Source organism: Vigna angularis, chromosome 7, assembly GCF_016808095.1.
Source record: "Vigna angularis cultivar LongXiaoDou No.4 chromosome 7, ASM1680809v1, whole genome shotgun sequence".
Taxonomy (NCBI): domain Eukaryota; kingdom Viridiplantae; phylum Streptophyta; class Magnoliopsida; order Fabales; family Fabaceae; genus Vigna; species Vigna angularis.
The window spans coordinates 35,067,819-35,091,957 of NC_068976.1; the positions used below are offsets into that span (position 1 = coordinate 35,067,819).

A 24,139-nucleotide genomic window follows, 5' to 3' on the forward strand; every position below is an offset into this window, starting at 1 on the left:
GAGTGTACGACCGTTCGGTATCTACTAGGTATAATACACAATTGTCAAGCGTTGACGTGGTTTAACCTGGTTGATGAGCGTTGTTGGGGCGATGTTAGAACCCTCGGCAAGTGTAACCGAATCCTATCAAGTAATAAACCTGGTAAGACCAAGTATCGTTCTCCCAAAGGACTCACGACCTAGAGAATTATGTGGTTTGTTGATTAGCTAAGACTTGTAAAACAGATTGATTAAGATTTAAATGCAAATACTCAAAAGTAAATATGTATGCATGGATTGATCAATAGTAAGAAGAAACAAAACACATGAATTGAAATATATGGATGATTATATTGTTGGGGTTTATCAATTTCAGCCTTATCTACTCTCATGTATTCAGGAATTCATCTTTCTTCATTAATTGTTAATGTCACTTTCTAAATTACCTTAAACCCGATGTCTCGGTGAAGAAAGCCTAATCATAATCACTAGTTTACAATGCCTTGTCTCCTAGCAATTAATCATGCATTATAGTGAACAAAAGCTTAAAGGCAATCAACCATCATACTCCTATGTCTAGGTTTATACTACTATTGGGAGAGATTCCCCAGATCTAGATTTCCCCGTATGTGTCCATATCGACAAAATCAATGATCATGACATCGAACGAGTTAAACAATGCATGCTTTGAGCAAAGAGGAAAAACCCTAACAATTAAGGAAAGAAAGCATGTATCTTAAAGAAGATTTTGAAGAACAAATTCCATACATGAGAGTTTCAAAAGGATTACATTGATTCCCCAACAACAATAAAGGTTTAGTTCACCATATTCATGGTGAAACTAAATGAAATACAATGAAAGAGTGAAAAGATAAAACCCTAGAAAGTGAGAAAGGAGCCTTAGCATCAGAAATCCTCCTCCAAGGGGTGAAAGAGTGTGTTTCTGCTTCGTCCCAGCCAAAGATACTTGACCTATGTTAACTAAAACCTTATATAATATTCTAAAAATTACAGAAAAGTGAGCCCAAGCCCATCAGCGGTAAATACCGCTCAGCGGTAAGTGTGTGACTTATATTCTGCCCCTCAGCTGCAGTTTTGCCCCTCAACGGTGACTGCGGGTCTTCAAAGTGTCGCTCAGCGGTAAATGACGTTGAGCGGTACTTGCGGCTTCTTCCTTCTTTTTGCACTTTTTCTTCCTTTTCTGAATCCAACTCTTAGCTCCTTCACTTCTTTCACTCAATTTATCTCAAAAACTTGCAAAAGCAAGGAAATCAAGCATAAAACCTGTCCAACTCTCTTATTTCCAAAAACATAAGCAAAAGCATGATTCCAAGCTAGTTTCTAAGTCATAAAGGTTGTTTTTTATATCAATTTTAAGTATAAAAATAACAGTTTTTCAACTGTTATCAGGCGACGAGCGTTGTTACAAAAGATAGACCGATCGATATTGGATGCTAATCGTTCGACCTAGATATGATACTATACAAATAAATATTTTAATTGAAAAATTTAGTTTTCAAAATGATGGAAAAATAATGGTTAATCAAAATTTAGGTAGGTCTTATATCATCGATTCTTCTACCACATCATGTATGATATACACATAATCGTGTAATGTATTATAAGTAAAAATAATGTCAAAATTTATTGTAAATGAAAGAGTTAATTATGCAAAACTTTTAATGTTATTATTAGATGAAACTGTTTTTATATTAAATCAAGAATAAAAGACAATGTCAATTTCTTCTTAATTCAGAAATAAGATTTTTTTATCCTAGAAAAATTATGAAGTATTACACTCCGAGTTCTTTTATATTTGTATATGTGTATATATTAGTCCCAAGCAATATAGTTTGATTGTGATTTTACCAATATAATGTAATAATATTAATAAAACTTTATAATTTATGTCTTAGTAATTATTTGATTGGGATTTAAAATTGTATTTCCCTTTGTTTAGATTTGTCTGTTACAAATACTCTAGCTAAAAGCTAGGGGTAACTCTATCTACTTAAAGGTATAACAATATAAAATTTACGATTAATTGTGATTTAATCTATTAAATCTTTGTCACATAACCAATGTAACTCCCTCTCTTTAAAGGTGTAACAATATAAAATTTATAGTTCAATTGTGATTTAATCTACTCAACATTTGTCACATAACATAAGCAACACAATTCAACTAATAACATATTGTATTAGTGGTACCTTAATAATAACTATAAGTATTTATAAATGTGTTTCTCAAATAAAAGAGGTGACTTTTAAAATGGATATTTATAAATAACTAATTTAAAAGAATGTGCATTTTTTAAAATATTAACAAGTTTTGTCTTATTACTAGTATTTCTATCCGTGCGAATGCATAAGTTACTTAGATTTGAATTTTTGTTATTATTACAAAAAATAAATTTAATTGCATTTAGATAAAAACTCAATAACAATGTATGATAAGTAATCTTCATCACATTTTTAGATATTTACAACAGTATTTATAAAGAACTCAGGATAACTTGTAGTCACTAATTTAAGTAATTGAACAACAATCCTAAAAGTATAATTAAGGTTACACTTGACTTGCATTTGACCTACTTTGAACAAAAATTTACATTTTTGTTGTCCACTTTTGTAAAGCTATCATCTATCGATAAAAGTGAACCTATCATCTATCGATAAACGGTGTTGTCCATTTTTGTAGAGCTTTCATCTAGTCCTAACGTAGGCGTTAGATGCATTGGAGTCTTCATCTCCTTTGCTTCATCCAACTTAAATTTTTTTAGAAGCTCCTTTAGATACTTTGTATGATGAATGGATATAACATCTGGCTTTGGGCTGATTTGTAGGAGTTACACAAAATCTCATTATAAGCTTGAACAACTCAATGCAAATCTAAGAAATCTACCTTCTCTTCAAAGTCGTCTGACGAGTACTCAACACTATCAACCATGAGGCAGCAATTTGCTTCCTCCTCTTGTTCTTCTTCAAATTCTGAGGAATCTAAGTCTTCCCAAGTACTCATGAGTACCTTCTTCTTTTCCCTTTTGGGAAAGACCATCTTGTTCTTTAACTTTTTCAAGTCAAGACATTCATACCTGAAATGCCTTGGTTTTCAGTAGCTCTAAAATTGATCTATGTGCACTCCAGTTTTATCCAAATGACCTAATTTGGTATCTTTATCCCCATGATTGTTTGGAAAACATGTTTAAACATTTGAATTGGATATCAATTTGTTCATTTGGTCAATAACTCAGTTCACTAGACCAAACAAACACTTCACCACAGTCGCAAAAAACAAAATAAACATCCTAAAGACCCGATTTCGGTAAACTAAAAAGCTAACCAAGTTTTAAATGACACAAACACGAACTCCTAACATCAAGCTTGCTCAATAAGTATTCCCATAGAATTTTACCCGTAAACCCACCAATTCTAGATCACTTTCAACCAACATTCTAACCCATTACCCGAAACATAATTTAGTAGTAATGTTAGTTAATGATGACCTCAATTTCATCAATTCAGACAACCAAATCAAGTACCATTTAACAAGAAATCACATCAAAAATTTTCATAACAGACAACACAATTTTAGACCAAAATTACACAAATATACCATAACACAACATAATTTCGACAACCTCAAGTACACAAATTTAGCAACTCAATCCATTAAATCCAATTCAAGCATACCAACATATATTATCATAGTACTTAAAAACTTAAAACAAGGTATTTAGCTTCCCTTACCTGACAAATGACCAAAACACTTTAGGAATCTTAAAACTACTCCAAAGACACAAGAAACTTTATTTGCTCCTACGAACAAGAGAAACACGATCAGGGTATACCATTAGAACCACTAATCATCAAAGACTCAAAAGGCACATGCAAGTTGAGTGGAGCCCACATGCAACATATATAAGGGAAAGATAAGATAAAAGGGGTTGAAACTTAATTTACTCAAATAGATAAACTGATTGGTTTAAGTTGAAGAGCTCGCCATAAAAATCACTCCTAAGGTCTTGGTTCTTCAATTAGACACACATAAAAACTCCTTAAGAAAAATCAAAGAATTATAAAAAAATAGTTTATAGAGAAATGATGTGTTTTAAAATAATGAAACTCGTTCATAAAAAATTATTTATATTAAAATAATCAAGTCTCACTTTTTTAAACTATTACAATTATTAAAATATCATTTTCTAGGTCTTTACATATTATATCTAGTTTTCATTTTTATAATAATAATGTTTTCATTTTATTTCCCTCTCAATACGATGTGTATATACGAAAGAAATCAAGTTACATATTATCATTAACATTTTTTTCTTAATTTAACAGTAAAAAAAGTACTAGAAATATCATTAAATTACAAAAAAATTACATTTTATATTTAATATCAAGTTATTAGATTTTCCATTTTTCTACATAAAGAGTGGATGAAATACTTAAAAGAAATTGAAAATATTACTTATCATTTTTTTGCTTTTTAATTTAACATATTACCTTAGAGAAGTAAATTGAATAAAAGATTTATTATTTATAAAAAAATTATAAGCTTACTAAATAAATTGAATTATATAAAAAATAATATAAATATTATATATACTAATTGAAACACATTTCTGATTACTTTTTTTTATATTGTAACAAAAACTATTTATTAACATCTAAAATGTTTTTTATTAAAAAATTATAAAAATAAATAATATATATAGTTTTTTATTATAAATAATATTTGTATTCAAAAAATAATTATTAAAAAGGATAAAATTATAAAATAATTTTTATTATGAATAATTATTTAAATTTGAAAAGATAGTTTTAAAGAGTAAAATTAGAAAAGTAAACGTGTATATATATATATATATATATAGTTATACATAATTATGACTCTAATATAATAATCATATATATATATATATATTATCATTGGAGAAATAAAAAGGTAAATTATTTACTTTTAAAATATTTTTTGTAATCTACTTTAGATATAAAAAATAATATTTTTTTATAATATAACAAGTAACATACTTTTTTTTTTGTTGTATTTTATTCTAATTACATTTTATTAGTTGATTAAATTCATTAATATTGTTTTAAAATATAAACTATGTAGGTACGGTAAAGAAAAGTTTCATATATAAATAAACTATATCATTCTTTAAAATAAATAAGTCTCATATATATATATATATATATATATATATATATATATATATATATACTGTATTTTAATATTCTTCCAAATTTAGTGCATTATATTTCATTTTCTAAATCATAGGTAATATATTAAAATTAACTAAAATTATCTACAAACTCAATCAAATAAACTATTACACCATTAGAACGCATCTTAAATATTATAAATATATTTTATTCAATTTTTCTTACACACCTCCATAAAAAAAAATCCAGACTAATAAAATGAAGTAAATAACAAGATAAGGTAATAATGTGTTATTAAGTCAGCAAACAATTTAAATCATCAGCAGAAAACAATATTTTCCACATATAACAACATGAAGTTATTTTTTTTTTCCTTAACAAATAATAAACTTACTTAGAATCACACAGTCTAATAAGTACATTTTTTGTTTGATGTGACATGAAATCAAATAAAACATTAAAGCAAAATGATACTAAATATCATTTAATTTTTTAAAAATCTAAAATGTGATACATGAAAGGCAAAAGTCAACAAGACTAAACAAACAAACAAGCACCCACGTTGGAGTACCAATAAACCTAGGGGTAAAAAGGGAAAAAAAGCGCGCTTAGAAGACCCCATAGTGTAAGCAAGGAAATGAAGGACTCAACCAGCCTCAGTCTCAGTCTATATAACACTCTAGTTACTACAGAGGGCACAAAAAATTGTGTTGAAAGTAAAATCAAATTTCTTCTTACTTCGCAGACACAAAGCAAGGATTTTCATCCCTTTCTCTCTCCCTCTCTGATTGGGGTTTCACTTTTTCTTCTTATCGTAATCCTTCGGATGTGTGTGCATCTTTTTCCTTTCTCTCTCATCTCTCAGGTACCTTACCAACAACTTGATCCAGTTTTTTCATACCAATTGCTGATTCGGTGTCAGTTAATCGCTTTGGCGCAATCGCGGATTGTTATCGACCTATTCTGTTTCTTAAACTTGTTAGTTTGATCGTATTTCATAGGGATTGTGATTGGGTTTTGATTTTGCCTTTGCTTTTGGTTTTAGGTGGTGGTTCAGTGTACTGTTGAGGTGAGATGACAACCCTAAGATCAAGTTGGCCTTCGAGGCTGCGCCAGCTTTTGTCCAACGAGGGTGCCATTGGTCCTTCTGTTAAGTTGGAAACTGAGCCTGTGAGTGTGTCTTTTGTTTGTCCTCTCTATCTAATATGCATTGTTTTGTTGTGTTTGCTAATAACAGGGATTAATGTTTTCTAATAAAATGGTTTAAGGAGGAATCCATAGTTAGGGTTAGGATTCTTATTGCTTGACATTGATATATGACATGATAAAAAATGTAGTATGGGTGCCTTGATATGAATTGCATTCAAGGATAGAAGTTTGTGTTTTAGTTTTTGGTGGGTTCTGCCTTTCTGACTTCATTCATCTGATTGTGTGAACCTCTTTTTTTTGTTGTGTGTGTTTGTTATTAAGAGTTTTGTTTTCTAAAGAAAATATTGAAACTTACTAATGTTTTTATGTAGAAGGATATTAGAGCACTATGCATTTTGTTGATTGTATTTAGTTATTTAGATAATCTGGTATATGCATTGTACTTGTGTTTGTTGATTGAAAGTTTGACAGTGTTGCTGGTATTTATGATTGGAAGTTGTTTTTTCTGTTGTAACTGTGTCAATTCTTAGGAAAAAGTTGATTCCTGTTTTGCTTCGACCACCAAATGCAATTTTATTTTTTAATTAGTAAAACATTTCACTGAGTTTATGTTTTCTTCAAATTGGTGTAAAGCTAGCAAAAATAGTTGTACATGGGATTAAATCGATAATCTTTGATTTGGAGTTCATTATTTAATACATTACTGTTTCTGTAGTTTATGTTTTGTTTGGCAGTGCGTTTGAAAGGTGAAATGAGCTCTCTCATTTTAGTCTTACATGAACTGAATTGGGATTTGTCTCAAAACTATTAACCACTAACTAGAAAAGTTAGATTAAGCAACTCACTTGTGTACTTGTTTGAATTTTGGGTGTTGTATTTGATTTTTTCAATTCATTTTAATACTTCTTTCTACCATTATTATATGCAGTATAGAAGATGCCTTTGCTACAAGTTTGTTTAAAATATTGGCAAATGAAGCATAGTTAGTTACGGTGTTTTAAATTTATAAGCTGATGTATTCATCACTGAACTAAATAATATATAGTTATGGTAATGATATTTTTACTAGTTTGTTACCTCAAAATTTGAGTATATTAAACTGTTACTGGTTCACCTTAATTGTTGATTTTACCAGTCACTTACTAAAGCTGGTTTAATCAGCATGTAATAGTCTGTTTCTCGTAAAAGTTGTGCTATGCATAAATTTATGTAAGTATTGATAGAACTGAGGCCTCCTGGATGCATTTTTGTTGTTAAACACTGAATATTAGAATATGATTCATAAGCTGCAATTCTACTCTATTTTACTTGCAAGTAGTTTATCTTTTATCATTATTTACTGTCCATTTGCATCTCAGGTACTCGAGACCACGAGAGAATACTGCCTGTGTAGTAGAATGTAGAGTAGTCATGGCTTCTGTCCCCCTCTTAACTGACTCAGTGATAGTTAGAGAGTTATAATGTTGGAAGTCATTTTGGACAAGGGAGTTCATTCAGAATTTAGAGAACTCTCTAGTTTACTCTTATTTTCTAGCTTCTTATTTTTTGTTGCATTCTCTACATTTTATCACTGAAGCATATGGTTTTGTATTCATTGTTTCTGTTAGTTCTGTTGGAACACTAACCAACTTAGAGATAGTTAGTCAGTTATCTTCAAGAGAGCCCATCACCTTGTTCTTTCAAAATATTAAATGCAAAATTTAAGAGAACTCCCAAGTTTACTCTTATTTTCTCACTAATGTAGATATTCTAATATATTGATTTCGTTGTGTATTGTGTATCTTAGGCTTTGATAGGTTACATCAGTTTAATTTTCTATATACAGAATACAGAAGTGTGAACATACCCTGTTACTCATTAAGAAATAGCAGCTTGTGGCTTTTGAACAGCTTTAGGTTTTGGTACTTCTTTCTTTGCATGCATTGTTTATAGTGGCAATTACCAGGACTCTTCATTTAAATTGTGCATGCTCCATTTATATTAATTCCTTTTGGTAATATTAATATTATTTGGTGACAATTTTCTTTTACTAAACATTTGAGTAATACTGTTACTCATTAGTCAACACTGATTGTGACAAACAAATTTATGATGTTGAATATATTTGCAGATTTGCTTCAACTGCATTTCATATTTTGTATTCTTATGTTCCTTTGTATTTATTTAGATGTTATTATTTTTTTACACATGTTCATTCATTTCCTTACCCAACATCCATGTGATGTCATTTTATTTTGGTGGTTGACTGGTTTCAGCCTCCTAAGATCAAAGGATTCATTGAGAAGATTATCAAATGTCCATTACAAGATATTGCCATACCGCTTTCTGGCTTTCGGTGGGAGTACAATAAGGTATTGCCATTTTAGTCTGATGGTTTGTTGCAATGAGTAATTTATTTTATTTTCCCAGTGCTTAAGCCTTTCTTTCATATCAGGGGGATTTCCATCACTGGAGACCATTGTTGCTTCATTTTGATACATACTTCAAGACTTATTTGTCATGTAGAAACGATTTGACTTTGTTAGATAATCTAGAAGACGACAGCCCATTACCAAAACATGCAATTCTGCAAATATTACGAGTGACACAAATAATTTTAGAGAACTGTGCAAACAAAAGTTCCTTTGATGGCTTAGAGGTTAGTTGGTCAATTTTGTATTATCAATTCCTGGTCTTAATTGATATATTTTTCTTAATTCCTTCCCCTGTGTGTTTTACTCAAGTGATTTATTTTTTTATATTTTAAACTTTTATTTCTGATATTTTATATTTATCCTTTCCTCTTCAGCATTTCAAGCTTTTACTTGCATCGACAGATCCTGAGATTCTTATTGCTGCCTTGGAAACTATTTCTGCGCTTGTAAAAATTAACCCCTCTAAGCTTCATGGAAGTACAAAGATGATTTGCTGTGGTTCGGTGAACAGCTATCTTTTGTCTCTAGCTCAGGGCTGGGGAAGCAAGGAGGAGGGTTTGGGATTGTACACTTGTATTATGGCAAATGAGGATGCCCAAGATGAAGCACTGAGCTTATTTCCTTCTGATATTACAAAGATTGGTCATGACCAATCAAATTATCGCATAGGTACTACCCTTTATTTTGAATTGCATGCTCCCAGTGCCCAGAGCAAGGAACAAAGTGCAGAGGCAGTTTCCACTGGCACAACAGTTATACACATGCCAGATTTGCATCTGTGCAAAGAAGATGATTTGTCATTGATGAAGCAGTGCATTGAACAATATAGCATTCCTTCTGAGCTCAGATTTTCCTTGCTCACTAGAATCAGATATGCTCGGGCCTTTCGGTCTCCTAGAATATGCAGGCTTTACAGCAGAATTTGCCTACTGGCTTTCATTGTTCTAGTGCAGTCTGGTGATGCCCAGGATGAACTTGTCTCCTTTTTTGCTAATGAACCAGAATATACAAATGAATTGATTAGAATTGTCCGATCAGAGGAAGTTGTATCTGGATCTATTAGAACACTTGCAATGCTTGCTTTAGGAGCTCAATTAGCAGCATGTACATCATCACATCATCGAGCCCGGATACTCAGTGGATCAAATTTAACTTTTGCTGGTGGAAACCGCATGATACTCCTGAATGTGCTCCAAAGGGCTATTTTATCATTGAAGAGTTCTAATGATCCATCATCCCTTGCCTTTGTTGAAGCACTTCTTCAGTTCTATCTGCTCCATGTGGTTTCAACCTCAACCTCTGCAAATAATATTAGAGGTTCTGGTATGGTACCTACTTTCTTGCCTTTGCTGGAGGATTTTGATCCTACACATATTCATCTTGTCTGTTTTGCTGTGAAAACTCTTCAGAAGCTTATGGATTATAGCAGCTCATCTGTATCATTGTTTAGAGAATTGGGGGGCATTGAACTTTTGACTCAAAGATTACAGAAAGAGGTACACAGAGTCATTGGTTTGGTTGGAGAAATTGATAGCATGATGCTTACTGGTGAAAGCTTTAGACATAATCCTGATCAATTGCACTCCCAGAAGAGGCTCATAAAGGTCTCCCTTAAGGCGCTTGGTTCTGCAACATATGCACCTGCAAACTCTACCAGATCTCAGCATTCTCATGACAGTTCATTACCAACAACTCTCAGCTTGATTTTTCAGAATGTATATAAGTTTGGTGGTGACATCTATTATTCGGCTGTTACTGTTATGAGTGAAATAATCCACAAAGATCCAACATGTTTTTCTGCTCTGCATGAAATGGGTCTTCCTAATGCATTTTTATTGTCAGTTGGATCTGACATACTTCCTTCATCAAAGGCTTTGACATGCATTCCAAATGGTCTTGGGGCTATTTGTCTCAATGCCAAAGGGTTAGAGGCTGTTAGAGAATCTTCATCACTACGGTTCCTTGTTGACATTTTCACTAGCAAGAAGTATGTTTTAGCAATGAATGAGGCTATTGTTCCTTTGGCAAATGCTGTGGAGGAACTTCTACGTCATGTATCTTCACTGAGAAGCACCGGAGTTGATATTATCATTGAAATCATCCATAAGATTGCATCCTTTGGGGATGGAAAAATTATAGGGTCTTCTGGAAAAGCTGAGAGCACTGCAATGGAAACAGATTCTAAAAACAAAGAAAATGAAGGCCACTGTTGCATTGTTGGTACATCAAGTTCAGCTGTAGAAGGGATAGGTGATGAGCAGTTTATTCAGCTATGTGTCTTTCATTTGATGGTATTGGTTCAAAGGACTATAGAAAATGGTGAGACATGCCGGTTGTTTGTTGAAAAATTAGGAATTGAAGCTTTGTTGAAGTTGTTGTTACGCCCCTCTATTGCACAATCCTCAGATGGCATGTCTATTGCTTTACATAGCACTATGGTATTTAAAGGGTTTGCTCAACATCATTCCATTCCTCTGGCACGTGCCTTTTGTTCTTCCCTTAGGGTGCACTTGAAGAAAGCTTTAGAGGGATTAGGTGCAACATCTGAACCTTTGTTGCTAGATCCAAGGATGTCATCTGATGGTGGCTTCTTTTCTTCACTTTTTGTGGTTGAGTTCCTTCTATTTCTCGCGACATCAAAAGACAATCGTTGGGTGACTGCATTGCTTACGGAATTTGGAAATGGGAGTAAGGATGTTCTTGAAGATATTGGGCTTGTACATCGAGAAGTTCTGTGGCAAATTGCTCTACTTGAAAATAGAAAGCCTGAGGATGACGAAGATGGTATTTATTCTTCTAATTCACAACAGGCAGAAGGGGATGCAAGTGAAAGTGAAGAGCAAAGATTCAATTCTTTCAGGCAGTTTCTTGATCCATTATTAAGAAGGAGAACACCAGGATGGAGCATTGAATCTCAGTTTTTTAACCTTATAAATCTTTATCGAGATTTAGGCCGTTCCCCTGGTTCTCAGCATAGATCAATTTCAATTGGGCCATCTAACATGCGGTCAAGTTCTAGTAACCAGGTCCAGCATTCTGGGTCAGATGATACTTCTGAGACTGCTCATAAGAAGGAATCTGACAAGCAGAGACCATATTATACCTCCTGTTGTGACATGGTCAGATCACTTTCATTTCACATTTCCCATTTATTCCAAGAGTTAGGAAAAGTAATGTTGCTACCTTCGCGACGACGGGATGATGTAGTGAATGTAAGTCCTGCCTCGAAATCAGTGGCTTCTACTTTTGCAACCATTGCTTTTGATCACATGAACTATGGTGGCCGTTGTGTAAATCTTTCTGGAACAGAAGAATCCATATCAACAAAATGTCGATATTTTGGGAAGGTGATTGATTTTATGGATAATATTCTAATGGAGAGGCTAGACTCATGCAACCCTATTCTGCTGAATTGCTTGTATGGACGTGGTGTTATTGGAATTGTATTAACTACCTTTGAAGCTACCAGTCAGCTGCTCTTTACAGTTAATCGGGCCCCTGCTTCACCCATGGATACTGATGATGCAAATGCAAAGCAAGATGACAAGGAAGATTCAGATAGTTGGATTTATGGCTCGTTGGCTAGTTATGGGAAATTGATGGACCATCTAGTGACTTCTTCTTTTATATTGTCATCATTCACAAAGCATTTGCTTGCACAGCCCCTCACTAATGGTGATACACCTTTCCCAAGGGATGCTGAGACTTTTGTGAAGGTCCTTCAATCCAGAGTAATGAAGACTGTAATTCCTGTTTGGACTCATCCCCAGTTTGTTGACTGTAGTTACGAATTTATCTCTACAGTTATTTCTATAATTAAGCATGTCTACACAGGCATTGAAGTTAAAAATGTGAATGGTAGTGGTGGTGCTCGTATTACTGGGCCACCTCCTAATGAAACAACTATTTCAACCATTATAGAGATGGGTTTTACAAGGTCTAGAGCAGAAGAAGCTTTGAGGCAAGTTGGGTCAAACAGTGTGGAGTTGGCAATGGAGTGGTTGTTCTCTCATCCAGAGGAGACACAAGAAGATGATGAACTTGCCCGTGCACTTGCCATGTCCCTTGGAAACTCTGAATCAGATTCAAAGGATGCAGCTGCTAAGGACAATACCCAACATCTTGAGGAAGAGATGGTCCAACTTCCTCCTGTTGATGAGTTGCTATCTACTTGTACAAAACTTTTGTCAAAGGATCCACTTGCTTTTCCAGTCCGTGACTTGCTTGTGATGATTTGCTCTCAGGATGATGGTCAACATAGAACTAATGTAGTCTCTTTTATTGTGGAACGGATAAAAGAATGTGGTTTGGTTTCTAACAATGGAAATTATGCCATCCTGGCTGCTCTTTTTCACGTTCTTGCCTTAATTCTTAATGAGGATTCTTTAGCTAGGGAAGCTGCATCCAAGAGTGGTATGATTAAAATTACCTCTGACCTACTGTTCCAGTGGGATTCTAGTCTAGATAGCAGGGAGAAGCAGCAGATACCAAAATGGGTCACTGCTGCTTTCCTAGCACTGGACAGGTTGTTGCAAGTGGATCAAAAATTGAATTCTGAAATTACTGAGCAGTTGAAGAAGGAACCTGTGAATAACCAGCAGGTATCAATTACCATTGATGAAGACAGGCAAAACAGGTTGCAGTCTGCATGTGGACTCGGTATGAAGTATACTGACATACATGAACATAAGAGACTTGTTGAGATTGCTTGTAGTTGTATGAAGAATCAGCTTCCATCCGATACAATGCATGCTGTTCTGTTACTGTGTTCCAATCTTACAAGGAATCATTCTGTAGCTCTTACCTTTTTGGATGCTGGTGGTCTAAGTCTACTTCTTTCTTTGCCAACCAGCAGCCTCTTCCCTGGGTTTGATAATGTTGCTGCCAGTATTGTTCGTCATGTTCTTGAAGATCCACAAACACTCCAACAAGCGATGGAATCTGAGATAAAGCATAGTCTCGTAGTTGCATCCAACCGGCATCCGAATGGAAGGGTCAATCCTCATAATTTCCTTTCAAATTTAGCTTCTGTGGTTTCTCGGGATCCATCAACTTTTATGCTAGCTGCTCAATCTGTGTGTCAAGTTGAAATGGTAGGTGAGAGGCCGTACATTGTCTTGTTGAAAGACAAGGATAAAGACAAAGCTAAGGAGAAAGATAAAGTACAGAACAGTGATGGGAAAGTTAGTTTGGGAAATACAACCTCACCTGCTATCAATGGAAAAATTCATGATTCAAATACCAAGAGTGCCAAAGGTCACAAAAAGCCTTCCCAAAGCTTTGTTAATGTAATAGAACTTCTTCTTGAATCTATTTGCACTTTTGTTCCCCCTTTGAAGGATGACATTGCTTCAAATGCTCTTCCTGGAACTGCAGCATCAACTGATATGGAAATTGATGTCTCCTTGGCTAAAGGAAAAGGAAAAGGAAAAGCTGTTGCCAACATGTCCGAGGACAATGAAACCGGTAGTCAGGATGCTTCTGCATCACTTGCAAAGACTGTCTTCATTCTAAAGCTTCTGACAGAGATATTATTGATGTATTCATCATCTGTTCATGTTCTACTTCGACGAGATGCTGAAATGAGCAGCATTAGGGGTTCTTATCAAAAGAGTCCTGCAGGTTTAAGCATGGGTGGGATATTTTATCATATTCTTCATAATTTTCTTCCATATTCTAGAAACTCAAAGAAGGACAAGAAAGTTGATGGGGATTGGAGGCAAAAACTAGCAACCAGGGCCAACCAGTTTTTGGTGGCTGCTTGTGTTCGGTCCACAGAGGCAAGGAAAAGGGTTTTTAATGAGATTAGTTATATCATCAATGAATTTGTTGATTTATGTCATGGCATTAGGAGTCCAGGCAATGAAGTTCAGGTTTTTGTTGATCTATTGAATGATGTTTTGGCTGCACGTACACCTGCTGGTTCATCCATCTCAGCTGAGGCTACCACCACTTTTATTGATTCTGGATTGGTTAAACCATTCACTTGTACTCTACAAGTTTTGGACCTTGACCATCCTGATTCATCTGAAGTTGCTACTGGTATTATTAAAGCTCTTGAATTGGTAACCAAGGAGCATGTCCATTCAGTTGACTCTAGTAAGGGTGATATTTCTGCAAAACCTTCTGTTCTAAGTCAACCTGGAAGAACTAATAATATTGGTGAGATCTCTCAGTCCATGGAAACGACCTCACAAGCCAATCCCGATTCCCTTCAAGTTGACCATGTCAGGTCTTATGCAGTTCGCTCCTATGGTGGTGGTTCAGAAGCTGTTACTGATGACATGGAACATGATCAAGATCTTGATGGAAGTTTTGCTCCTGGTAATGAGGATGATTACATGCATGAGAATTCCGAGGATGCAAGAGATCTTGAAAATGGAATGGAAAATGTGGGTCTACAGTTTGAAATTCAACCTCGTGGCCAAGAAAACCTTGATGAGGATGACGATGATATGTCTGGTGATGAAGGTGAGGATGTGGATGAAGATGAGGAGGATGACGAGGAACACAATGATTTGGAAGAAGTCCATCATTTGCCACTTCCTGACACAGATCAAGATGAACATGAGATTGATGATGAAGATTTTGATGATGAAGTGATGGAGGAAGAGGATGAAGATGATGAGGAAGATGAAGATGGTGTTATACTGCGACTTGAGGAGGGAATTAATGGAATTAATGTTTTTGACCATATTGATGTTTTTGGCAGAGATAATAGTTTTGCAAATGAGGCGTTTCATGTGATGCCACTTGAAGTTTTCGGATCTAGACGTCCTGGACGAACAACATCTATTTATAGTCTTTTGGGCAGAACTGGTGATACTGCCTTGCCTTCTCGTCATCCACTCTTGCTTGAACCTTCTTCTTTTCCCCCACTTACTGGGCAATCAGGCTAGTTTCTCTGAGTTTTCTTGTTATTGATAATCTATTTCAAGTGGTTTTTTCTTAGCTTATTAGTTATTTCAAGACTTGATATTTTTAATGACATTTGGGATTTTTGGTATCTTGTTTAAATATTACAGATAGTTCATTGGAGAACAACTCAGTGGGTTTGGATAATATATTTCGATCCCTGAGAAGTGGACGCCAAGCACAACGTTTGCACTTGTGGACTGATAATTACCAGCAAAGTGGTGGGACAAGTGCTGTTGTTGTTCCACAAGGCCTTGAGGAGTTGCTTGTCAATCAATTGAGGCGACCAAGTGCTGAAAAGTCATCCAATCAGAACATAGCAGAAGCAGGCTCTCATGCTAAAGTTGGAATCACCCAGGCACAGGATGCAGGAGGTGCAATGCCTGATGTCCCCGTTGAAAGTAATCCTATTCTGGAAGTTAGTACAATAACTCCTTCAGTCATTGATAATAGTAACAACGTAGATGCAAGACCAATAGGGACTGGTCCTTCACAAGCAAATGTTTTAAGCACACAATCTCAGGCAGTTGAGATGCAATTTGAACATAATGATGGGAATGTGAGAGATGTTGAAGCTGTCAGCCAGGAGAGTAGTGGTAGTGGAGCAACTTTTGGTGAAAGCCTTAGGAGCTTGGATGTTGAGATTGGAAGTGCTGATGGCCATGATGATGGTGCTGAAAGGCAGGTTTCTGCAGATAGGATAGCAGGTGATTCACAGGCTGCCCGCACCAGAAGAGCAAACATTCCTTTGACTCAATTTTCTCCTGTGGTTGGAAGAGATGCGTCCCTTCACAGTGTTACTGAAGTTTCTGAAAATTCAAGCCATGATGCAGACCAAGATGGTCCAGCAGCAGCAGAACAACCGGTAAACAGTGATGCAGGATCAGGAGCTATTGATCCTGCTTTTCTTGATGCCCTTCCTGAGGAGCTGCGTGCTGAAGTCCTCTCAGCTCAGCAGGGTCAAGCAGCTCAGCCATCAAATGTTGAGTCTCAAAACACTGGGGATATTGATCCAGAGTTCCTTGCTGCTCTTCCAGCTGATATTAGAGCAGAAGTTTTAGCTCAGCAGCAAGCACAGAGATTGCATCAGTCTCCGGAGCTGGAAGGGCAACCTGTGGAAATGGATACAGTCTCAATAATTGCAACTTTTCCATCAGACTTAAGAGAAGAGGCAAGTTTATACTTTCACTATTATATAAAAATGAGACTCTGTGATTTTAAGTTCTTTCCCCTTTTCAGGTTCTGTTAACATCACCAGATACTATCCTTGCCAATCTTACACCTGCTCTTGTTGCTGAGGCAAATATGTTGCGGGAGAGGTTTGCTCATCGTTACAGTCGTACTATGTTTGGTATGTATCCTAGAAGTCGTAGAGGGGAGACTTCAAGACGAGAAGGTGTTGGTTCTGGTCTGGATGCAGCTGGGGGAACCATTTCTTCTCGCCGGTCTGGTGGAGCCAAGGTTGTTGAAGCTGATGGAGCACCTCTTGTTGATACAGAAGCTTTGCATGCTATGATTCGGTTATTTCGCGTAGTGCAGGTATTACTTTATGAAGTCCTTCAAATAAGAGTCATTCTTTATTCTCTATAATAATTCGTTGTTTATTTTTTTGCAGCCACTCTACAAGGGCCAACTACAGAGGCTTCTTTTAAATCTTTGTGCTCATAGTGAAACGAGAATCTCTCTAGTGAGAATTCTGATGGACTTACTGATGCTTGATGTTAAAAGACCTGTCAGTTATTTTAGTAAAGTTGAACCACCATATAGATTATATGGTTGTCAGAGCAATGTAATGTATTCACGTCCTCAATCTTTTGATGGTAAGAATACTTGATTATGCAACATAAATACAGTTTGTCATTGGTGCTTATTGTTGTGAATCTTCCCAGTTATAATTTGTCTGAAATGTATTTTATTTTCTTATTTCATGAGCTTTTGCATACCGGAGTGTCCATCTTTAATGTTTAGTCTTTTTCTTGGCAATGGATTTATTTATACCTTTCATATTGTTTAATCACATAGGAGTTCCCCCATTGCTGTCTCGTAGAATACTTGAAACTCTCACTTATCTTGCTCGCAATCATCTGTACGTGGCTAAAATTTTGCTTCAGTTCAGACTACCTCACCCTGCAATAAAAGAACCAGTTGACGAACGGGGAAAAGCTGTGATAGTTGGTGAAGGTGAAGAAAATATAAGTGAAAGTAATGAAGGGTACATCTCCATTGCAATGCTTTTGGGTCTCTTGAACCAACCACTTTATTTGCGGAGCATAGCCCATCTTGAGCAGGTGATGCTTTGGTTTTATTGGCATCTTTGTCATTTAATTTCACGTACCATCAGAGTTTCAGTCAGTGCTGACATAATTATCATGTATCTGTGGTGTGTTTTCAGCTGCTAAATTTACTGGATGTTATCATTGATAGTGCTGGAAACAAGTCATCTGACAAGTCCCTGATATCTACTACCCTGCCATCAGGTCCACAAATTTCTGCTGTGGAGGCAGACGTGAATGCAGATTCTAATATTTTATCACCTAGGGATGACACATCTACTGATGTTGAGGGTTCCTCCAAACCCACATCTTCTGGTCATAATGTCGAATGTGATTCCCATGGAGTGTTGAGTAATCTTCGAAAAGTAGAACTCCGACTCCTTTGCTCCCTACTCGCACAAGAAGGGTATGTGTTTGGCCTATGCTTGTTGTCAACATATCTGCTATTTGTGTATATTGTCATAATGACTAGGAGATTTTGTGTTCTTGACAGTGTAAGGGTGGGGGTGGTTTAACTCGTGACTTAGAAGCATTAAAGTACTTTAAAAATAGTCAGCTTTATTGATATATGCATTTGCTTGCATATTTGTTTGTAATGCCACTGTTGAAGTAATCACCAATTAGAGCTTCTGGCTATAAGTTTTGTTGATATACAAAGTTGTTTTATTAACCTTGGAGTTGATCTGACATTTTGTGCATTACTATCAGATTGTCAGATAATGCATATACCCTTGTTGCGGAGGTAATGAGGAAATTAGTGGCCATAGCTCCAAATCATTGTGAGCTTTTTGTCACTGAGCTGGCAGAAGCAGTTCAAAAGTTGACTTCATCTGCAATGAATGAGTTACATGTATTTGGTGAAGCAATGAAATCACTGCTCAGTACTACTTCTACGGATGGAGCTTCAATTTTGAGAGTTTTGCAAGCCTTGAGTTCACTTGTAACTTTACTGACTGGGAAGGAGAATGATAAAGGTATTCCTGCCCTTTCTGAGGTTTGGGAAATCAATTCAGCATTAGAGCCTTTGTGGCATGAGCTGAGCTGTTGCATAAGTAAGATAGAATTTTACTCCGAGTCTGCATCCGAGTCTTTGACATCTTCTAGTACATTTGTGTCTAAACCGTCTGGTGTGATGTCTCCACTACCAGCTGGTTCTCAAAATATATTACCGTACATTGAATCTTTCTTTGTGGTCTGTGAGAAATTGCATCCTGCTCAGCCAGGTGCTAGTCATGAATCAAGTATTCCTGTTATTTCTGATGTTGAGTATGCTAGCACATCTGCTCCCCAGAAAGCATCTGGAACTTCTGCAAAAGTAGATGAGAAACATGCTGCTTTTGTACGGTTCTCAGAGAAGCATAGGAAGCTACTAAATTCTTTTATAAGGCAAAACCCTGGTTTGCTCGAGAAATCTTTCTCACTTATGCTGAAGGTTCCTAGATTTATTGACTTTGATAACAAACGAGCCCATTTCCGTTCAAAAATTAAGCATCAGCACGACCATCACCATAGCCCCTTGAGAATATCAGTGAGAAGGGCATATGTTCTAGAAGATTCTTATAACCAGCTTCGCATGAGATCAACTCAAGATTTAAAGGGAAGGTTGACTGTTCACTTCCAAGGGGAGGAGGGTATTGATGCAGGTGGGCTTACAAGGGAATGGTATCAATTGTTGTCCAGAGTTATTTTTGATAAAGGAGCACTGCTTTTTACTACAGTGGGAAATGAATCAACGTTTCAGCCAAACCCTAACTCTGTTTACCAAACAGAACATTTATCTTATTTCAAATTTGTTGGTAGAGTGGTGGGTCCCTTTTCAATTGTTTTGAATATTTTCTTTTAGTCATATATGATTATTTTTATACCCCTTTCTGTCTTATCCAGGTTGGAAAAGCATTATTTGATGGCCAACTCTTGGATGTTCATTTTACTCGATCATTTTACAAGCACATTCTTGGGGTCAAAGTTACATATCATGATATTGAAGCCATTGATCCTGGTTATTTCAAAAATTTGAAATGGATGCTTGAGGCAAGTGCATTTATTTAGACCTCTCCCTCCCTTTATATTTTAATCACACTTGGTTTATTGTTCAATTTGTGATGATTCTCTGTTTCTGGTATGATTGCAGAACGATATTAGTGATGTTCTGGATCTTACTTTTAGCATTGACGCAGATGAGGAAAAATTGATCTTATATGAACGAAATGAGGTATTTACAATGCTCTTAAAACTGATATGGAATATTGGATTATGCATTGTTATATGGTCTAATTATGAACATATCTAGGTGACGGATTATGAGTTGATTGCCGGTGGACGGAATATCAAAGTTACTGAGGAGAACAAACATCAATATGTTGATTTGGTTGCCGAGCATCGGTTGACAACAGCTATTCGACCTCAGATAAATTCTTTCTTGGAAGGGTTCAATGAATTGATTCCCAGGGAGTTGATATCGATATTCAATGATAAAGAGCTGGAATTATTGATCAGTGGACTTCCTGATATTGATTGTAAGACTCGGTCCTTTACATTAGCTTTTATCAGATGTGATCAATGTTCGATTGCTCTCCCCACGAGAATTTGCCTGGAAGGGCAAATTTGACTGTTCTTTTATTTTATTTTATTTTATTTCAGTGGATGACTTGAGAGCAAACACTGAATATTCTGGATATAGTGCTGCATCGCCGGTTATCCAATGGTTTTGGGAGGTTGTTCAAGGTTTAAGCAAAGAAGACAAGGCTAGGCTATTGCAGTTTGTGACAGGCACATCAAAGGTATATTGCTATCGAGGAACTTTTCAAATTTTAATAGGCTACTCATTCCGGATATATTGCATGTGAACACAATCCATACGATCTACTTGAAATAGCACATGTTCATGTATTCAATTTATTTCTGAAGCATTTTAGTCAAGAGTGAATCTATTGAGATCAGCTGCTTCAGGGTATGAGATGAGTGTGACTGAGTTTTATTCCTGAATGCATGCAAATGATCTTAGTAGTGTATCCAAATTGTGATGAAGGTCATAGAATTGTAAGGTCTTACACATTTTGTAAGACTCTCTGATGGATCCTGAGTAGGATTGTAGTGTAAAAGCTGATCATACTTGTAGGGCCGTGGAATTTGTGGGTTTTAACCATTTGAATTTGTTTGATGCAACTGGGCTTTTGTAGGTTTGGGTGACCTGAAAGCCAAACTCTTTTTTTCCCTAGTTCCTTTCTTTGCTGCAAGTCATTGGATTTTGAAGCTTTCTCTAACACCACCATTCAAAATCCTTTCCTCAAGCTTTTAGATCTTGTTCTAAGTCATCTCTCCTATTTGTTCTACGCTCTCGAGACCTGACTTGTCTATTATGTGTTGGGGCATCATCCATTCTTTCTTTGACCAGATCATCAGTGTGTCTCTTCACTGTTCTACTAGATCTGACTGAACTGCCGAAGAAGCTCTAACTGGTTTTTTTTCCTGAAACCCATAAACTTGGCTTTTGTATCCTTTATTTGAAATAAAAGATATCTAGACTAATTTTCTTGTCTGTTCTCTTTCTGCTTGATTATTTTTCTTTTAGTAATTGCTATTGAATATAAAATAAATTTTAATATTATAATCAATATTTAAAGTATTCCTTAAATTTCAACGATTGTATGTATTAGTTGATCATTTTTATACATTTTCTTACTTTTGGTAAAATCTTAGGATTTTTGTTCCAATTGCACGAGTTTTTTCATACCTCTCCCCGTAAGATTTTTTATTTTGACAACCTTGGATCTAAGGTTTCTCTGTCCTTGGAAATATAAGATTCAATTATTTTTTAGGAACTCTTCATTATGATATGGTACTGACGTGGACACTTTTTTTTTTCTAACTTGAAGCCGTAAAAACATCTTCAATAATACAATTTGGGGGTCTGATTTTTACAACCAATGTTTCAGGTGCCTTTGGATGGCTTTAGTGCTCTTCAAGGAATTTCGGGCTCCCAGAAGTTTCAGATACACAAGGCCTATGGAAGTCCGGATCACTTACCTTCTGCTCATACTTGGTATGTCTTTTTCCCCTTTCCAAATTCCATATATGCATTTGGTTTTAGTTGTGATTATCTGTGATGGATAATTATAGTGGTGTGATTTGAAGCAATCTAAAACTGAACTTTCTTCACGCAGTTTCAATCAATTAGATTTGCCGGAGTATCCATCTAAACAACATTTGGAAGAGAGGTTACTGCTTGCAGTTCACGAGGGAAGTGAGGGTTTTGGATTTGGATGAGAAATTTCATCCGGATGGGTACAAAATACAATGTATTACATTTTTAGGTTAGGAGCTATTTGAGAATAGAATCCAATGGTACAGGGGATTGAAGTTTTTAAGTTCATGTCATGTTAATATCTTGTACAGTCGTATATTTGCAATGGGAAATGCCGTTGGCAGTTTTTTAATCATCCACTTAAAATTTCTCCTTGTTTCGTTTTCAGTTCCTTAAGAATATGAAACTTGTGAGATCAGTCTCATGCGTATAATTTATCTTCCTTCTTTCTCTCTTTAACCAAATAAATAAAATTTGACGTAAATTTATTACCTTTTGCTCTTTATCTCACTCTATCCAAACACTTATTGTTACAGTCTAAAGAGGTTTTACAAGACACTGTAAATTTTTTACTTTCATTTATAACTTTCAAATTGTGCAATTTAAAAAAAAAAATTAAACTAGAATGTTTTTAGAGTTGTAAGAGCCTAAATAAATAAAAAGGGCTATTGGGCCCTAGTTGGAGGCAGCCAGGCCCAGACTAAGGAACCTGACCTTAGGAAGGGTTCTTCCCCAAAAGCTAGATTCTTCATTTATACTTTTTTCTTTCTTTCTCTAAACAGAAACCCTTTTTCCTAAATAATTGCTCTGTCTTCTCTCTAAAAGATCCAAACACTGAACCGTTTAAATTTTAATTTGAAGGTGCCTAAACGATCGCGGTGGCAAGAGCTTCATTTGAATCGAACAATTTCCTGTTCCGACCGCGAAGTTCCCTTTTCCCCTTCTCTTTAACTGTTTTAGAACCTAGGGCATACAACTTTGCTAGGTTCACGTGCCTTGTACGTTTTTCCTTCCATTCTCTGTCTATTCGAGCTCTAAGAGGTATGTTCTATCACTAATTTGGTGATCTGTAGGTTCTGTCAAGTTTCGCTCTGTGTGGAGGGTATTGTTAGGACATCTACTGTGAATTGTATTGAGCAACCCAAAAGAAGAAAGTAAGGGGAGTTAGAAACTTTATCTCAATTGTTTATATGATATGTGTAATGTATGAAACTGTAATGTGTTGTTGCGAAACTGTTTTGGATGAATTCTAAGTGCTGTAATTGAGCATGTTGGAGGTAGTTGATGTGAGTAATCTGTTGTGATAGTGAGGAATTATGAAGTGAAGTAAATTGTGCTTGTTTTAAGTCAATTTAGAGGAAGTGAGGTAATGAATTTGGTCAAGGGCTGTTAGGGACTGTTGGGGTAGTGTAGCCAGGTTATATGTGACTTGTTTGAGTCACTAAATTGATCAAAATAGGTGCAAAGTAGTAGAATTGGATTTGGGTGCCTAAGTTGTGGCAATTGGTGTTTTAGAGTTGAATTTGAGTTTAATCACTTTAGAATGGTAGTAGGAATGTTTAGAATCATTTAGATAAGTCCAATTCAGTATGAAACAAGAATTAAGAGTGTTAGAAGTTAGTAAAAATGGCTAGAAATGGTACTCTGGAGTCTGGTTGCAATTCTGCAGAATTGCGTAGAATTCTGCCATGATTTGGTACCGTTCGGTCAGGTGTTGATTTGGTACCGTTCGGTCAGGTGTTGATTTGGTACCGTTCAGTCAAGTGTTGATTTGGTACGTTCGGTGAGGTGTTGATTTGGTACCGTTCGGTCAGGTGTTGACTTGGTACCGTTCGATCAGGTGTTGATTTGGTACCGTTCGGTCAGGTGTTGATTTGGTACTGTTCGGTCAGGTGTTGATTTGGTACCGTTCGGTCAGGTGTTGATTTGGTACCATTTGGTCATGTGTTGATTTGGTAGCCTTCAGTCTTGATGGTGCTCGGTCTTGATACTGCTCGGTCTTAGTGGTACGTGGTCTAAATAGCGTTCGGCCAAAGCTCTCAATGCTCGGCCAAAGTCATACCGTTTGGCCAAAGCCCGAAGTGCTCGGCCAAAGCTCATAGTGTTCGGTTCCAGCCTCTTTTGCTCTTGTTTTGGGTTGAATTAAGTGTGTGG

The 24,139-nt window shown here is 35.8% G+C and overlaps 1 protein-coding gene across 2 annotated transcripts; it reads left to right on the forward strand.

The window, feature by feature from the left end:
* The first annotated feature begins 5,835 nt into the window (after nucleotides 1-5,835).
* On the forward strand, nucleotides 5,836-22,340 carry LOC108337287 (E3 ubiquitin-protein ligase UPL1). Of its 2 annotated transcripts, XM_017573780.2 has the most exons (17): nucleotides 5,841-6,015; nucleotides 6,196-6,320; nucleotides 8,555-8,650; nucleotides 8,734-8,937; nucleotides 9,088-15,607; nucleotides 15,739-16,799; nucleotides 16,868-17,167; nucleotides 17,244-17,448; nucleotides 17,651-17,916; nucleotides 18,021-18,307; nucleotides 18,610-19,705; nucleotides 19,786-19,932; nucleotides 20,033-20,113; nucleotides 20,192-20,417; nucleotides 20,542-20,681; nucleotides 21,837-21,943; nucleotides 22,065-22,340. In XM_017573780.2, the coding sequence occupies exons 2-17, from the start codon at nucleotides 6,225-6,227 to the stop codon at nucleotides 22,165-22,167; spliced, it is 10,935 nt and encodes a 3,644-aa protein (XP_017429269.1). In that variant the 5' UTR covers nucleotides 5,841-6,015; nucleotides 6,196-6,224; the 3' UTR covers nucleotides 22,168-22,340. The 2 variants fall into 2 exon arrangements, 1 of the variants encoding a protein (XP_017429269.1); XR_008250717.1 differs by lacking the exons at nucleotides 20,192-20,417; nucleotides 20,542-20,681; nucleotides 21,837-21,943; nucleotides 22,065-22,340 and having other exon boundaries at nucleotides 5,836-6,015; nucleotides 18,610-18,875.
* Nucleotides 22,341-24,139: the final 1,799 nt, after the last annotated feature.

What these genes read in the sequence shown, in the direction of transcription:
- LOC108337287 (XM_017573780.2), top strand. Translation starts at nt 6,225, where the DNA reads ATGACAACCCTAAGATCAAGTTGGCCTTCGAGGCTGCGCCAGCTTTTG. An exon ending in GTTCCTTTGATGGCTTAGAG is followed by an intron (nt 8,938 to 9,087) that starts GTTAGTTGGTCA and finishes TTTCCTCTTCAG; the next exon opens with CATTTCAAGCTTTTACTTGC. An exon ending in TTACCTTCTGCTCATACTTG is followed by an intron (nt 21,944 to 22,064) that starts GTATGTCTTTTT and finishes TTCTTCACGCAG; the next exon opens with TTTCAATCAATTAGATTTGC.